Raw genomic sequence first — 17,712 nt, forward strand, 5'->3', positions numbered from 1 at the left:
TCTAATCTGACATTAATACATTCTGTTTGTGGGATTTTTACCCTCGGTACACAGCGAAGGTTTTAGTGTGGAGAACTAAATCAAGAATCAGCGTCTAACAGTGACCGTTCAAATTTCAACAATGAGATGGAGTTAGAAACAACCTAACCTAAATGTTTTGCGAACAGCGTTGGAAGTTCCAGTTAACCTAACCTATAGTTTTCCAATTCACCTTAGAAAGAATTAGTGACTAAGTATTAATAAAGATAAAAATCTGTGTTGTGCTTCATAATATGTATGTATCGATATCTTAAACATTTTGGGACTCTAGACCCCGTCAGAATGCTGAATAATTATTTTTGTATGTGGTATTAATAGTTCATTAAGATAGCTTTTGAAGAATCAACATGAATGTTTCACCTTTAGTGATATTATTTTATAAATTGCTTTGGCGTTTTCGCGGCCATAAGTCTTATTGTTTAACTTGAAACTGCATAAGGTATGTTAAATAAATTATGAATATTTAATTTGTGTTTCATTTAAGCTTTAGAGCGAGTGGCGGTTCGTGGCCCATTTCTATGTTGACGGCTCTTTTTCCTCTCCGCAAAAAATCAATGCGGGGGTGCCACAAGGATCTGTGCTGTCACCAACACTGTTTTTGTTTGAGATCAACCATCTCGTTGAATGTGCCTGATTCATTGCTACACTGACAACAGCCATCATTCACGAGGGTTATCGTTTTGACAAGCCTCCTTCCACTTATGATGTCCGAACAGGTCGGGAAGTTTTGAGACAAAAAGACCACCTCAAGAAGGTTTGTGCCTGGGATAAGGCCAAGCAGTTGGGACTCGTTTGAGTCAATCACATTTTTCAAAAAGTACATTTTTTTATATGGTGTGGAGTTTTTTCTAAGAAATGAAACACATTTTACACGAAAATTATTCTATATTGTGACAAAAATTTTTATTAAAATTAATTTTACAAATTTATCCAATGAAGTTGACAACAACGATGTGCAGAATGATGTGCGCAAAGATGAAATCTGCAAAGCCTCTTTCCGGGCTGATGCCAAAGAACTGCGCCTTGTTCTCGGGGTTCACCTGCAGGCGAAGGCACACTGGAACGGAAAATAATACTATCTGTATTAATTCATGCATTTTGTTGGCAAACTCGTGAATGTAATCATGTTCATGTTACCCACACAAAAGATACATATTTATTTTATTTAAGTAAGGCTGGGTTTACACTTGTAAGTAAAATTTACGACTTTCGTAAATTTTTGATAAGTTACTCACAGGAGCGATTACATATGCATCCAACTTATCGTAAATAATGCTCACGGAAGTTGTTTGGAAGTTTAACTTACGAACTTCTCACAGAGACCGCTACACCAGTAATTCTATTTTTCGTAAGATGGCTTCCTGACAACATGCAACAACGCGTTGCCGCCGACTTTGACAGCTGTCAGTTAGTAATATTTGATAAGGGATTAAATTTGTTTATGTACGGTTAGATCATGGATCCCCATATAATACCCATTTCCGCACACAACGGATTGCCGCTGCGATAATATGCACAATTTTGTCAAACAAAAACGTAAGGGCCCGCAGAGTGCGTTGGATTAGGAGTTGGCTTCAAAGAAAAAGTACTGATAGGGATTTCGTTCGTTTAACGGCAGAATTAATAATTGAGGAACAACGAAAATTCTTTAATTTTATCCAAATTAGAGAAACTGACTTCTAATACATATTGGAAATGGTTGGACCGCTAATTAAAAAGAATGATACTCGTTTTCGGAATGCTATTTCACCAGCTGAAAAATTAATGAGATTCCTGAGGCGTATGTGTGTAACACCATGTACGATCGTGTGAGAAATGCGGAGATCAGCAAAGAGTACAAGGCTGATGTAAGCGTAATGAGTAAGATCAAGAAAGGGACGCTTAGATGGTTTGGGCATGTAGAGCGAATGAGCAAAGAAAGGAGTGTAAGGAGAATATACGATGCAAATGTGAATGGTAGCAGAAGTCGGGGACGCCCGAGGAAGACATGGCACGACCAAGTGAATCAGATACTTGAGTCGGGCCATGTCAAGAGACAGAATAATAGAAGAGTACCTATGTATTAGACGATGTATGAATGTGAATGAGGCAAGAAGTGTGTGCCAAGACCGAGTTGTTTGGCGGTCCGTCCTCTCAGCCTACCCCTGCGGGGAAACGGCGTGATGGTTAGTTAGTTAGAAAAAATAATGGTGACTCTTCGATTTTTGGCGTCAGGTAATGTTTTCTATGTATTCTTGTATTGCATTTTTGTATGCATTCATTGGAGATATTAATTTGTTGTGAAGTTTGATAGCTGATCCGTCAGTTCGTGAAGTCGAATACTAGAATCATTATCACACATTTACGCAGGCATTTTTTAAAGATGACATTGTGTTAATGATAAATAATGTTATGTTAGTCTCCATAGATTATTGCAGTGTATTATTTCATAAAGCTGTTCATGGCGACAAATAAACAAGTCCCGATGAGCAACGGCAGAAAGACCTGTCAGTGTTGCAGATTTCTGTTTTACCATCCCGACAGTGACGTCAAAACTTACTGTAAGCGTCTCAACTTATCAATCTGTTTTGATAAGCTGTGAGAGAGCCGTAAATTCCCGCGTGAGCGATTAGACCTGTCAAAAACTTACGTAAAAAAAACTTCCGTAACTTGGTATAAATTACGGTAAGTGACTTATGGTGTCGTTTACATTGGTAAATTTGTCGTAAGTCGCTTACGTGAGCAACTTACAGGAAAAAACTTACAAGTGTAAAGGTAGCCTAAGAGATAGTTTTCAAAAATGGAAAAACAGCAGCAATTAGACTAACTAACTAACTAACCACCACGCCGTTTCCCGCAGGGGTAGGCAGAGAGGACGGACCGCCAAACAACTCGGTCTTGGCACACACTTCTTGCCTCATTCACATTCTTACATCGTCTCATACATACTCTTCTATTATTCTGACTCTTGACATGGCCCGACTCGAGTATCTGATTCACTTGATCGTGCCATGTCTTCCTCGGGCGTCCCCGACTTCTGCTACCATTCGCATTTGCATCATATATCCTCCTTACACTCCTATCTTCGCTCATTCGCTCTACATGCCCAAACCATCTAAGCGTCCCTTTCTTAATCTTACTCATTACGCTTACATCAGCCTTGCACTCTTTGCGGATCTCCACATTCCTCACACGATCAAACATAGTTTTACCACACATACGCCTCAGGGATCTCATTTCAACAGCATTTAATCTACTTTCATCCTTTCTTTGCCAGTTCCATGCCTCACTTCCATACATCAAGGTAGGTACCAGCACTCCGTTAATTAGACTTGTGTTATTTATACAAACCCTAAATGGAAAATGTAATTTTAATTTAAAGAGACGCGCATTGCAAAACTTCGGCGTGATCGTAGAATCTACGACATAGATAATCATCAACGTCAACCATATTATAAAATTACCGGCCGATAGGCATTATCTAAAAACTAGAGAACCAACCTCAAAACAAACGTATCGTCACAAAAATATTCTATTCAGATTTGTCAAAGAACAAATAACATAATAAGATGTGAACAAATAACTTACCAGCAAGAATAAAACAGGATACGGTAGAGATAAAACCACTAAGGAATGAGTTGAAGGGGAATGTTCCTACGAAGCAGCAGTAAACAAATTGCACGATTCCCGTGAGAAGGATGTAAAATAAGTACGCATCGATCAACTTCAGCTTCTTTGGTGTGCGGGTGATGTATTCAGAATAGAATTTGCCTACTACAGCTCCTAGACTTGCCATTTTCGTATTTATTTCTGATTTCTGAACAAGTTTGACAGATACCGGCGAGCTGAGGACGTGTCTTTTTCACAGATGAAGTTCTCCATAGACAAAGTGACAAAGACGTGTACGTAAACACAAAACACATACGTCGTATTGAGTTACGTTTCCGTAGAATGTTAACTGCCACATGTAGCTTGTGTCAGCATGAAGGTATTAAAATAAAATAACATTTTTGTAATACTTTACAACACTTTTTTCTTCCCCAAGCTTCAAGAATTATAAGCTTTTCATAATAATCACCAGAGATTGAAACTTTTAGAAAGGATTAGGTGATTATTTTTTCTACTAGAAAAATTTTATCTAAATTTTTATGATTAATTTCAAAAACTAATATTGTTATTATTTTTTCAAATCACTTTACACTATTGTACTTATGCCGGGAACACAGGGGGACAACACAATATTTTCCTGCCCTTGTTACGAGAACAGCCTCGACGTAGGACAGGTGGGACAATACAACAATTATACTGTAGTTCAAAAGCGGAACGTTGCAAAAATGGATACACGAAGATGCGCGTTACGAGCGAGTTCGCGAAAAAAATTAGGTCTTTTTTATCAAGATGTACTGAATTGTTCCATTTACGCGACATTTTTAAGTAAGTCAGACACTATTCTGCGTATATAGTTTTCTTTTCTACCTCTGGGATAATGTCTTGGTTCATTTCTTTCCTCCAAACTACACTAGGACAATGGGTCCGGAGCTGGGACAAGACAGTGTTGTACTTTCCTTTTGTGATCCCTGAGGTGAGCTTACTGCCAGATACCAATTTCTTCCAACCGATTCATTTGATATTTTTACTTTTTTGGGGTTAACTATTTATAAAATAAAACACTTATATCGGATAAATATATATTTTTTATTATTAAAGTAAAGTAAATTCAAGAAGACATCTCATGTTTATGTATCCACTTATACATCCATACATTATAATATAATACTTTTAACAATGATGGCAATCAAAAATTTATATTATTAGTAAAGAACACAGTGTTGGCTTTTTTATGTAGTTTTTATTTAAAACTTTCTGATTCTCGGTAATTTCTATTTCCCAAAATCATTCAGAATACAACTTACAAAAAAAATAAAATGAATAAGGTATTTTCGCAGGGATACAGTTATTTTAAAAATAAGTTTTCTGAATATGATTAAAAATAAATTATTGATTTAATAATCTAAAATCGCAAATTCCTAATTGGGAATTTGACTATGACATAGGTAAGGCTACTGGACCAGGTACTGCCCACAGTGGCCATAGATACGTTGGCCGATGTGACATCATAGACACCCTCCGCCAAAACATGTACTTTTGGAAGCAAATAAAAAAAATTGCATTTTTTAAATAATACAGAAAATTTATTTAACATAAAAATGCCATTAGTATTATAATTTCTTTAAAGTAAAAAAACCTTTTGTATTTCTGTCTCACATTAGCTGTATATATATTTATAAAACTTATTATTCTACATTAGTTTCCTATAAATAATAATAGCTCTGAAGAAAGTACATAATATTATTATAAATTAGATGGTAATATAGAATATATTTGAAGACAGGGTATGGTAGATAGATGAATGTGAAGTTGTCTACGGAATAGCACCGGGCCTCGTGGTGTCAATGTTGACTTCCTGCCTCAGCCTTGGGGGCAGGTCCCGGTAAACTGCTTGCGGAACGTTTTCTGTTGAAAAAAAAGAAATTTAAGTACCCACTTCAATAAAAATAGCAATTTGAATGGAGGAGAGAATTTAGTTGATAATAATTAGCTTCTAGAAAAGTATTATAAGCCTAGGTGCAGTTTTGAAATCCTGATGATTTTCGAAAGAAAAAAATCTTCCTCTACATATGTTTATCGCATTATCTAATAACTCCTCGATTTGTGAAAAGGATAACCATCACCTCTGCCATAGGTCATACACGGTGGTTGACTCAGCAAGGGTTTCATCTTCCCTGGTTCATGGGGTGAGGTTTGTCCAGGTTTTGGCGGCAGATGAGTCTGTTCACCAGCTGCGTGGTGAGCCATATCAGGAGAGGGCGGTTGACCTCTCCTAACGGACTCTTTCGACCGAACGCCTTGCAATGCAGTGGAAGGAAGGATGGAATTGTACATCAGACACTGCCAGGGCCGGTCCTGTGCAGGCGCAATCGGAGAAATCCGCACAGTGCACATACCTAACATCTAACATAGCGCCCTTGAGGTTTTTACTAGCGCCAGGCGCCGTTAGCTCAGGGCCGGTCCTGCTCATAACCTTTTCCTACCCCAAACTTCTTTTCCTTAAAAGAGCCTCGACACAGCATCCCCAAAGATGCCATAGGTCCTGAGAGAAATTATTTTCTTCTGGGTCTAATGAAAACAAAAAAATGCCATTTTGCAATTGTCACAAAAACAGTGAGATAACCCTGAAAAAAAGCTGATTTTTCTTGTCAATAACGTGACTAAGGATCACATGGACGTAGATGCCGTTTACTTAAACAAAAACGTTTTTAAATGGCGCATCCTATTAGCCAAATCTTATAAAGAAAGAGTCTGCTAAAATATATAATTTATAATGAAGATATTTGAAATAAATAAATATGGTTGAACTAAACCCACCGTTGCAGCGGTAAACCAAGTCGGACCAGATGATCATCTCCTGGCTGAAGCAGAAAACGCCCAGACGTCCCCCCTTGAAGGTGGAGTCGTAGACATTGCCAGAGTCAGCTACCAGGTGCTCGCCTTCGAAAACGCGCAGCCGGATAAGCCCAATTCGGGGTCGATGCAGCAACAGCCAGCGGTAGGCGGTCTTCTCTTTCCAGCCCACGTTGCGGGGGTCTTTCCACAGCAGCTTGACCTGGAGGGGAACATGACATGAGGTTTAAATAATACGTGATAATTGACACAAGAGCATTCAGAAGAATTGCTGTTGAAACCGTCAAACAGTAAAATATACAGTAAAACAGTGAAGTAGTCAATCCAGCAGCAGGCCAGAGAGGAACATGACTCTTGGTTGAGGTATGATCATTGACACCACAGCATTCAGAAGAAGCAAACAGTCTATTATCCAGTTGCTAGCCAGAGTGGATGATGACTCTTGGTTAAGATATGATCATCAACACAAGAGCGTTCAGAAGGGCTATGATTAGTTGACACGGTTCACAGTCTGACAGGGGCGGTCGGTGTGTTGCTTGCTGCAAACTAAAATGCGGAAAAAATTTGTTTAGAAAATTTTCTTCAGACATTCCTCATAACGGATGAGACTATTTATTTATAAATGATTGAGATGTGATTATTGACACCAGAGTATTCAGAAGATCTGTGGTTCGAACTGTTCAAGCAATCCAGTTAATAGTAGCCTTCTTTTGAGATCCTGTGGTAGTCTCGGCATCTGAGAATAAGGGAGTACCTGATCAGGAGTGTCACCAGTGTGCCACAGAGAGTTGCGCATCATCTGTCCGGGACCAGTGCTGGAGTCCACCATCTTCAGCTGGATTCCTGGTTCGGCTACGGCGCGGAAGGGTGTGGACTCCCAGTACGTCTGTGTGGCTTTCTTCCACATCACGGTGTAGAACTTGTGGTTATCTTGGTAGCTGGGAATAATAAAACAACGTGTTAGGCAACCTTCAATAAATGATGAAAAGCACAACTGTTATGTTGTGCTTGTCAGCTGATCTCAATTTGATAGAATACTGAACCGGAAAATGTTAAATAATCAAAATTAATGACAATCATACGCTTTTTTTTAATGAAATATCTCATCCTTAGATGGACGAAAAAAACTCTTGATTGTATTAAAAATACCGCAAATGAATGTTGTATAACTGTTGTTGATTGTGAGGTTAATAACTAGTCACCTGAAGATGAACCCTACGTAGTCATCATCCACATCAGTATCTACGAAGAAGGTTCCCTCGAAGTCCACCCCGCTAAAGGAATCGTATCCCACTGCCAGGCCGGGGTCACTGTTCATGGTCTGCACAATCTCCGCCCCCTTGTTGTAGATCACCCAGTTGGGGTCGATCTGCGACTCACCTTCGGGATCTAGCACCACGGTCTGGTAGGTTCTGGAAGATTCATCAAGTGATTATTGATGAAGATTTACTGAATACTCGTGATATAATTATGTATCTGCGGTAAGAAGGAAATGTAAGAAAAAAGGCGGTTAAAGTGTGTCATTAGTAATATTCTTCAGTCAGAGAAGGATTATCTTATACGATTGATGTACAAATTAAATAGCAGGGCTCTGAGCCAAACGGGACCAAGCTCTAGTAAAAACCTCAAGGGTTGGGTTAGGTTAGGACACCTCACAAGGCCACCCCTGACAGTACAATGTAAAGGCAGGGGAGTTATGCTGCCACCCGGTTGGGCAGCGTTGTGCGGTGTTGTTAGGTATTATCAGCTACTTGGCTCCTTGGCAAATTGGAGCCCAATAGTGCCTGCACATGACCGGTTAAATGGTAACGGTCCCAAAAAGAATCCTTGGGGAATTCCTACATTATATCAAAATATCACAAAAGGTTTTTTGTTCACTTTGTTACTACCTGTGGAAATACAAAATGTCCAATTCGGAATAGATGATTGATCTGATTTGATTGGGTTTAGAGTTTAGTCGGGTTAAAAAGAGAATTAATTTTTTTGTCATTTTACCTGAAATCAGTGGACCAGATCTTGGAATTGTTAGGGCAGTTGTCCAAATGATTTGGAATATCATCAATATCATAGTCATCCTCACATCTGTCGCCGATTCCGTTTTCTGAAAACAAATAGGTACAATGACAATTATCAATGACACTGGGGAAAATATTGTATTTGGACGAGTATAATAATAGCCATATATTTTTGTCATTCTGCTCATAAGTCGAGCGTCGCAAACCTTTAGCCATGTGCTGCATCATGCGGTGAATTTTTCTCTATCTTTATCGCACAGCCTCACTTACTTGTATGCAAGGAATTAGAAATATATAATATATACGCACATAATATTACAGGAACAAGCAATTGTGCATATTATTTCGGTCAAACGGGAAAAACAGATGGTGTCACGACACCTTTTGTAGATGTTTTATAGAATCTCAGTGTGACTTGCTTTGACAGTGTTCACAACACGTGAATTTTGATTAAAACAGTTAGGCACATTCTTTGACACACTGGTATATATAAATAAATACAGAAATGTCACAAAATCATTAGAGAATCGTAAAGTTACTGTTGAGATCTTCTTGGTTAGGGTTGTAGGCCAGCGGGCAGTTGTCCCTGGTGTTGAGGACGCCGTCATTATCAGAGTCCGGGTCGCAGGCATCACCCCGACCGTCTCCGTCCGTGTCCAGCTGGTCGCTGTTTGCTATCTTCGGGCAGTTATCTTCACTGTCTTGAATGCCATCCCTGAAAGGAATACATAAAAAGAATAAGAAAAAAATACCTTTAAGCTAAAATTAAAAGTGGGAAATCGACAGAAATAGAAGAGTGAAAAAAATATGACATCAGGTTTGGAACTTATCAGAGCGTGGGCAGAAATTCAGGCTCGATATTATGCAAGAGTAAATGTAGAAGGCTGATCCAGGTGGAGCAATACTAAAACGCCATTTTGTACTAATTCGTAACCTACCAACTACAGTTTTCTACGCGTCATGGTGACCAATAATGGCTTCTTCAATTGGAAAAAGACGCACAGAAGAAAAGTCATTTACAATGGTTTGGTATCTCGTTGATGATAAAGTTTCTATTGAAAAATTTGAAAGCTAATCAAATGATAGAAGAGCCTGACTGACTGAGAACTGAATTTGAACATTTTTTTGTTTGCATCATGTTATGAATTTAAGGTGAATTAGGTAGGTACCTGTCTCGATCGATGTCACTGTCGCAAGCATCTCCCACCAAATCCCTGTCGGAGTCGCGCTGGTCGGGGTTGGGCACGCGCGGACAGTTGTCACATACGTCTCCCAGCCCGTCGCCGTCGCTGTCTCTCTGCTCTATGTTGGCGTGGCGCGGACAGTTGTCGGAGTGGTTGGGAATGCCTGGAAGAAAGAATATGCATGGAAAATCCTAAGAAAATTAACGCCCGAGTAACCGGCAATGAAATCTGAGTTAGTTACATGTAAAAGTGTAGTTAACTACGTGAATGCCTTCTTGAAATGAAGACATAGAAGAAAAGACCGATGAGCGGCCTTCTTCATCTTCACGTTTTGTGAGAGGCTAAAACAAGCCCACAAAATAGTCATGTAATTCAGCTTGGAAGCAACCGGATTTCAAGCTATCGTGTTTCGGGTAGATCTGTCAGGTTTTCAATGGGTTAAGTTAGATAAGGGTAGCGGAAAGAGTTGAAACACCTACTGTCATTATCAATATCGGGGTCACAGGCGTCTCCCAGTCCATCCTTGTCTGTGTCGGCCTGGTCGGGGTTGGAGTCGCGGGGACAGTTGTCACACGCGTCTCCCACTTTGTCGCCTTTGCTACCACCACCCTCCTCCAGGTCACTCTGTTCGGGGTTGTATTTTAGGGGGCAGTTGTCCTATGATGAAAGAAAATAATATAGAACCACAAGAATGGATTTAACTTAATTTTTTTGTTGTATATAACACAGTAAGATAGGTAATTACGCAATTCTATGACATGTAACCCAACCCATGGACCCGTGGAACCCAATTCTGCATTGGACTTAAACTTGATGAAATTAATTGAAATGCTTACTGGACTATTTGGAACACCATCTCCATCTGCGTCTGGATCACAGGCGTCTCCAAGACCATCTTGATCAGCGTCTTCTTGTCCTGAATTGGGAACTGTCACACAGTTATCCTGAAATTATGAAAACAAGCTATGGTAAGTATAATTGTTTTCAACAATCATTTCAGAGAAGTTTATGACCTTACCCTTCTTACCTTCCTGCTTGAGCTGCTGTATCCTCCGTATCACTTGTCTATGTAGTTTGTATTTTTATTCTTATTTCGTATAGTAGGGTTTAAAGACGAACATTGGGGTCTTTGAACTAGTAAAGAGTCTCACACGTCACCCTGTGAATATCATCAATTCCGTCTAACGAGTATTTGTCGACTACACATTCGGTATTGCATTCACACCAAGCCAAGCCTTTTAGTGTCCACCCGTGCGATATGTAATCCAATTGCTGATTGACTAGAATTTACTAGGCAGTGAAAACCCAGGCTGTCTAAGACACTAAATGGGAATAATTTCTCACGTCAGCTAGATATGTATCACTCAAGTTTCTATGTGTCTGCTGGTGTAAGAGCTAACCGAATGAGATATATCGAGTTAAGTTAGATTAGGACTCACCTTTCTGCACCTCGGGTCGGGGCAGCCCAGGTCTGTGTCCGGCCACCCATCCAGATCCCTGTCGCTGGCGCAGATGAGCCCATCGCCCGCCCAGCCCACTTTGCAACGGCAGCCCTGCCCTGAGGGACTGCTGTGGCCCCCATAGCACTCGGCGTTGCGGTCGCACACGGTGCCGTCGGGACAGTAACCGGGCCCTCGGTGGCAACCAATGCTCTGGTTGCCAGCAAAGCCAGGGTTGCAGGCGCCGCAGTGGAAGGAACCCTGGAATTGAAATGGCGCCACAATTAGTTCACAGGAAAGATGATTTAAGCAAGAATTTAAACTGAATACAAAACAAAACATGTAGAAACATTAGCGAATCGCAAGGTTTTGGATCAATACTTCAAGTGGGATACTTACCTTCTCCTACTGGCATTTCAATGGAAGATGTTATGAAGAACTAGTTGAAGTCGAAGTTGATAAGAAACTTACAAAGGTCCCTGGGGACTTCACTCTGGCTGACAGTATCACCGAAGAACGGGAAATCAGGGTCAAAAGGGACTTTCTCCACCATCGCTACCCCAGGGGTGGAGAAGTGGACATTCATTGCAAATAAGCGGTGTGATGGCTGGTTAGTTTCATAAAAATATGAGAAGAACTCACCTCGGTATTGATACACTGCGAGTTGGCTGCACAGCCGCCGTTTCCACCGTCCGCGCATTCGTCCACGTCTTGACAGCGCTGCTGGTAGCGCCGTGCGTGCGCCAAGCCCGCCCCGCGGGTTGTTCCTCCGCCCACGGAGCTGAAACCAGCTGGGCATGCGCCACAGCGGTAGCCTGGCGACAGGTTGATGCACTGCACGCGCGGGTCGCATGGTTCTCCCAGGTCGCACTGGAACATTCAAAACAAGCTACTCTTAGAATCGGTCTGGAATCGAACTGTTGCTTAAAATCCGTTAAGCATGTTTAGTGACCGAATGAGAGCCTGATACTTTCACAGGTTCATATAGTGTCCTCACGGGTCGAATGACTCGCCTAAGTCGCCTCCGAATCGGGCTGGAATGTAAATGCTGCTAGAAATCATTGAGTTATATATAAACAGAGTCTACGTTCCTTGCAATATCAGTAGGAAGGGGGATGTGGCGGCTGTCGATGTCGCCCGAATCCTTCCGACCGCGAACAAACTCAACGAACGAGTCGCAGGCGACCGGCTGCCACCGATACAGTAGATCGATATAACCCTGGTTACAAAACACCATTCAGATGCAAACGGTTATTTCTTATCGATCAAACATTAATCATGAATATATAATATTCAGGATGTAACATGTGACATTGCCCACTATAACCCGTGATTCCTGAGTTCATTAGGAGTGAAAAATGTAGACGAGGTTTTGGTTTCCTGTGACATTCAGGTGGAAGATAATTTCAGGATAGTACTGGCTAAGGACTTCATACAATCAAAACACTGCTAGTTTTGGTTACGTTCAGCGGCCAGCTCTACCTAAACTTCTTTTCTTCCGAGCCTCATCATTTAACCTCACAGCGCATCCCATATCCAGGGTGCTATAGCTCTGCTGCATCCTGACATTTTAGACTCTTAAGCTTTAATCAAATTTTAACCTCGTCTTCATCCTTGCAGTCTGTCCCATTGCCTGTATACCCCTCCGGACACTGCCCGCAGCGGAAGTAGGGCGGCGAGTCGATCTGGCTACACTGCACGCCGGGATAACATGAAGCTGCATGACAGGCCGAGCGCCGCTGACACTGGCGTCCGTCTCCCTCGTAGCCGCCGGGGCAGGGCCCGCATTGAGCGCCCTCCACCGTGTCGTAGCATCGCACCCCTGGAATATGACAAAATATTAGGCACTTACGTATGCAGAAATAAATGTGACCGCTTATTACTCAAGTCATGTTTTCAAGGTATTGTCACCCATGCCATTGTGGGTGTGAGAGCTTCCTGTATGAGGAATAGAGACATAATTGTAGAACTACTCAAATCTAGAAACTGATGCAAGAACACAATGGTAGTTGTTTACGCTTACATACCTGCCTTACATAGCTACCTTTCTCAGAAAATCTACTAAGAAACCATGAAACTTTCCATATTCCTTTCCAAACATAATCTTCTCCCAACCTCTGTGCGAATGTGTCGCCTATATTATAGTGGCAAGATTCCAGACATATTTAGCGATAGCCCCCAGAACTTTACTAAATTTCTCAAATCTATTGTTTTTACTTGACTACACAAGTGAAAACAATAGATGTCAATTTCAACGAAAACAATTCCTTGTCAAGACACAAACTATTGTTGTTTTACATTCTCATTGTATTGTTCTTTATTGTTATGCCTACATAATTATTTGATGGTTTGTGGTTATTCTCTGTAATAACCACAGACATATGAATATATAGACTAGAAATTAAAGGTGAGGGGTAAAATCAACTGTTGAAGAACGAAGGGGGTAAAGCTGACTGTGATTCGTCAATAAATCAATCTGACAGTATATAGGCATCTCATAATATCACCATTTAGTTCTTAGAAGTAAAGTCTGCTTTTGAATGAATAGACATTTTTACATGGGAGCGCAAATTACTCGCCACGTTATGAACAAATTTGCGAAGTCCAAATTCGGCAAAAAAAAAATTCTTCTATTTTCAGAGTCGAATATTTTGTTTACGTATTTAGTTAAGACACTTTTATAAGTGTTCATAATTTGGTTCCCAGTAACCAACGATGCGTACAGATATATCTCGATGTGGTAGTATATGTTTCTACAAACTGATCCATATTATACGATGTAATTACGCTTAAAATAATGCTTACATATGGAATGTAATACGACAATTGGGTTTATTCTCTTTTTCACATCTACTTTTACAAGTTTTCATAGCTAAGCCACCATTTTGCCGTGTTATTTCGTAAAATGCCTCGACCATAGCTCGACGCTAGTTCGAACAAGAATGATGACGTCACATTCTCAAGATTCACGGGAAGCCATACGCGAGCCCAGCCGGCTCCAATGGAACCGGTATGGGGAGTGGGGAATAATACGCTTTTAATCACTTAGGGCAGGTCTACTAATATTCATATGTCTATGGTAATAACCCTCTGTTTGTTGTGTACATCTATTTGCATCACGAAAAATTTCTGTGGCGGGCGACGTGGATTTGATTTTTTATACACATCTAGAGTTTTATTCTGAGATTTATAAAAAATTGCAAAGTTGACCTTCAGAACAAGTGAAACATTATATTTAGAAAAACAACTCTGTGTAAAGCCCGGGCAACGCCGAGGAAGTTATCATTAAATTAAAATAAACGGAGGCACTGCTTAGTCTAGTGAGGCGGGTAATGTATTTGTAACTGTAAAATAAGAGAGATAAACATCCGGTTTGCCGGCAATGAAATCTGAAATATAAATACCTGGGAAGCAAGGCCTATCAGCGCAGGTGACTCCAGGGCGGCAAGAGCGGCCATCCCCCACCAGGCCGCGGGGACACCCACCACAACGGGGACCCTCAGCTGTGTCGTGGCATTGCACACCTGACGGACAACACACATACCATAGTAATTACCATCGGCGTTACAACCCCTGCAGAGTATCTACTGCCCACCTTTAGGAAACGCTTCTATTTCCATTAATTTGTCCGGAAGAGTGATTAGAGATTATTTTCTATTTGTATACAGGGTATATCAGCACATACCTGAAATACTTTAACCAGACATAATTGGAGCACATTTTTACTGCAAATATATGTCATTTTGCTGTCCGGTGACATTTTTATCAATAAAACATTTACATCACACATTGCTATTGGGTACAACCTAGTGTATCATGTGATATGCACTCCGTTTACTTCTAGCAGTACTGTGCAGACGAGACAGCGCGTATCACATGATCCGTGGTAGAAAGAATCACTGGTTATTAATTAAATTAATCTTAATGTCGAGTTTTTTCGTTATTATTAACAAAATACCACTGTTCATTTCTCTATTTTATAGCATTCATTTAATCGATTTTTTTAAAAGCTCTTGTTGGTTATTTCAAGAACCTTACAAAATGAGTAAAGTAAGATTTTTATGGTTGCTTCGAAAAAACCCTTAACGATCTTATTGTGTTAATGATTTGTTTCGCACTCCCCATCACAAGTGTAGACGAGACTCTAGCCCTAGTGAGTATAAAATATAATGGCAATGGCAAAATATATATGGCAAATGGCTTTTCTAATAAGAAACATTTTTAAATCAGTGTTTTAAGTTCATTAGTTTTTAAAATTCTTTATAGAACTTTAATTTAAAAAGGTTTACAAATTAATAATATTCTATGTAATGCAATTATGACTAAAACTAACAACAGAATTGTTAAAACATAATTGTCCAAATGATTGCCGTCGTTAGCGGTTATCGCGTAATCCAAGAACGAGTGTGGCATCCAGAAGGTTAAAATTTAAAAATTCCATCTAGTATGGATTATCTGAAAAAACTACATCCCTAATTGGTATGAAAATCACCACATTGGTTTCATTTATATAAAAATTTGAACTTTTTAAGAAAAAAATAAATTTTTTAACCTTTCACACACCAAGTAAAAAATAACTAAATTTATAATTGCATTCGAAATATGATGATGGTATTCATGTCTGATTTTCAATTTTTATCGGAACTTATAGTTTTATTGTCTGGGCCTTTCAATCAACCACGGTGACAGTCAAGATATATCGGGACGGATGTAAGCCCCGGGTATGACGAAAGACTTAATCACCATAATTATCCATACCACGTCTAATCATCATAGAAGATAAATAGGTCATTTTAACTTGGAACGGTTTGCAATAATCGGTCAGCACTTTGGAAATGATGTAAAATCACTGTAATTTTGTGACACAAGGTGCTTGAAATAGTTAACTTCAAAGGCGGCCAAAAGTGCAACTAAAGATGACATGTTTGTTATTTGTCTACCAAAATATTTTCGGATAGGTTTACAAGTTTTTGTTTTAATAAATCCGTTATACAATAATGAATTAGTCTTGTGGCTTGATGCTAAAAGGGTCAATGTGAGTTTTTAGATTTCACAATCCCTATGTAGAATTTATTTTGTTCTATTTACTACAAACTCTGTGGTCGAGTGCAAAGGCTCTCGACTAGCAATCCGGCGGTCGAAGGTTCAAATCCCGGCGGGCGCAAGTAAATTTTATTTGATTAATTTGGGTTATTTCACAATTTACTCATTTAAATTATACATAGTATATTTACGAGTGTTTTACGGGGAGCGTTCAGATAAAAAAAATCAACCTGTGAAAAACAAAGTAATACTACTAAACATCTATTTTTATTAATATACTAGTGGACTATGGAGGGAAGTTAAAATTTGTGGTTGCATGTATTTTTGGATGAGAATTCTTAAAAAATATTTATATTTTCTATTAATTTCCTATTAATCTCATATTTTTATTTAAAGCTCAAAAATCCCATATTTCAAGCTGGAACCAACCACACGCATATAACAAAATTTCATTGTAATCGGTTGGGCGGTTTCGGAGATTAGCATGTACGAGCACAGTGACACGTGATTTTTATATATTAAAATGTGTTAATAAAAATAGATTTATTTAATTTTTTTTGGTTTGACTGAGGATTGAACCTCCCTCTCCAGGGACTCAAGACATCCGCGCTAACTAAAGCCAAACCCCGATTGGGTAGTAGGTACTGACTTTTATTTGGGAAATTTGGTAAATTCAGAGAAATGCGTACATGCCGCGTGTGTATGCGTGATTGCCACCAAAAGTTGGTAGAATGCATTATCATCGACAACGAGCTTATCTTTCGAGTTTCAGCTTGATCGAATGTCGGGAAGTGGGTTAATTTCCACAAAATCGAGATCCAAACAGATGTATTTAAAATATATATTTCTGATCGTTGATTATTGATCTTGAATTTAATGTGAACAGCTCCCATTTATTAAATTGCAAAAATTGATTCAGGGATAAATAATAAATATATATTCTAGATAACTCTGCATACTTCCAAATTCATCATGCAGCATTCTCATGCGCCAGTCATAAAATTTTTCCATTTTGTTACTTGCATACATTTGCTGAAAATCATCCGACAGACACAATTCCAAAACTGTTTTAGCAAAACATTATTTTTATAAAATGATTGTCATAAAACCGCAACAATTTACAATATTTCAACATTAGTTTTACAAAAGTAATAAAAATAAAATATGTATCAAAAAACATTTTCAGAATTGTGCCCTTCTAATTCGTATTTTATTAGTAGTAAAACAGTACAATGCTGTTATAGTGGTATTTGAAGATTGTCAAAATGAAAACAACATTTTTCTGTTACAATTTGTTTAATATTTCTTTTCAATCGTACAATACTAAAGAAGGATACAATTCATTCTGAAAATGCTTAAAATAATATTTAAATATTATAACAGTGAGCTTAAAGTTAATTTGTTAATATTATGCAAGCTAATTAATAGTAAGTAAGTAATTATTTGTCAATAAATGGGAGGTAGATTGGCAGACAAATTTTTTTCGAATATTTACGTTCGTTTTTTCCAAATTAAATCATCAACTTTTCATAGTAAATAAGTGTTATAAAT

The 17,712-nt window shown here is 39.1% G+C and overlaps 2 protein-coding genes across 3 annotated transcripts in view; both read right to left on the reverse strand.

Moving 5' to 3' along the window:
* Window positions 1–904: 904 nt before the first annotated feature.
* Window positions 905–3,902, reverse strand: Dad1 (dolichyl-diphosphooligosaccharide--protein glycosyltransferase subunit). The gene is made up of 2 exons (XM_089638673.1): window positions 3,607–3,902; window positions 905–1,096 (listed from the first exon to the last, which is right to left on the reverse strand). Exons 1-2 carry the CDS (start codon window positions 3,812–3,814, stop codon window positions 966–968), a joined length of 339 nt encoding a protein of 112 aa, XP_089494799.1. The 5' UTR covers window positions 3,815–3,902; the 3' UTR covers window positions 905–965.
* An 832-nt stretch (window positions 3,903–4,734) lies between these two features.
* The window catches only part of Tsp (Thrombospondin), a 50,891-nt gene continuing 37,913 nt past the window's right edge, over window positions 4,735–17,712 (reverse strand). For both annotated transcript variants that reach the window (XM_089639012.1, XM_089639013.1), the window contains exons 7-19: window positions 14,523–14,642; window positions 12,720–12,940; window positions 11,761–11,988; window positions 11,119–11,379; window positions 10,516–10,623; window positions 10,159–10,336; window positions 9,665–9,842; window positions 9,035–9,210; window positions 8,476–8,581; window positions 7,683–7,892; window positions 7,235–7,418; window positions 6,445–6,682; window positions 4,735–5,532 (exon numbers count right to left, since the gene is read on the reverse strand). In XM_089639012.1, the coding sequence (XP_089495138.1) occupies window positions 5,441–5,532; window positions 6,445–6,682; window positions 7,235–7,418; window positions 7,683–7,892; window positions 8,476–8,581; window positions 9,035–9,210; window positions 9,665–9,842; window positions 10,159–10,336; window positions 10,516–10,623; window positions 11,119–11,379; window positions 11,761–11,988; window positions 12,720–12,940; window positions 14,523–14,642 (2,300 nt within the window). In that variant the 3' untranslated portion in view covers window positions 4,735–5,440. The remainder of the gene's footprint in view (window positions 5,533–6,444; window positions 6,683–7,234; window positions 7,419–7,682; window positions 7,893–8,475; window positions 8,582–9,034; window positions 9,211–9,664; window positions 9,843–10,158; window positions 10,337–10,515; window positions 10,624–11,118; window positions 11,380–11,760; window positions 11,989–12,719; window positions 12,941–14,522; window positions 14,643–17,712) is intronic.

Source organism: Hesperophylax consimilis, chromosome 13 (assembly GCF_061612785.1).
Source record: "Hesperophylax consimilis isolate HC1 chromosome 13, BYU_Hcon_1.0, whole genome shotgun sequence".
Classification (NCBI taxonomy): Eukaryota; Metazoa; Arthropoda; class Insecta; order Trichoptera; family Limnephilidae; genus Hesperophylax; species Hesperophylax consimilis.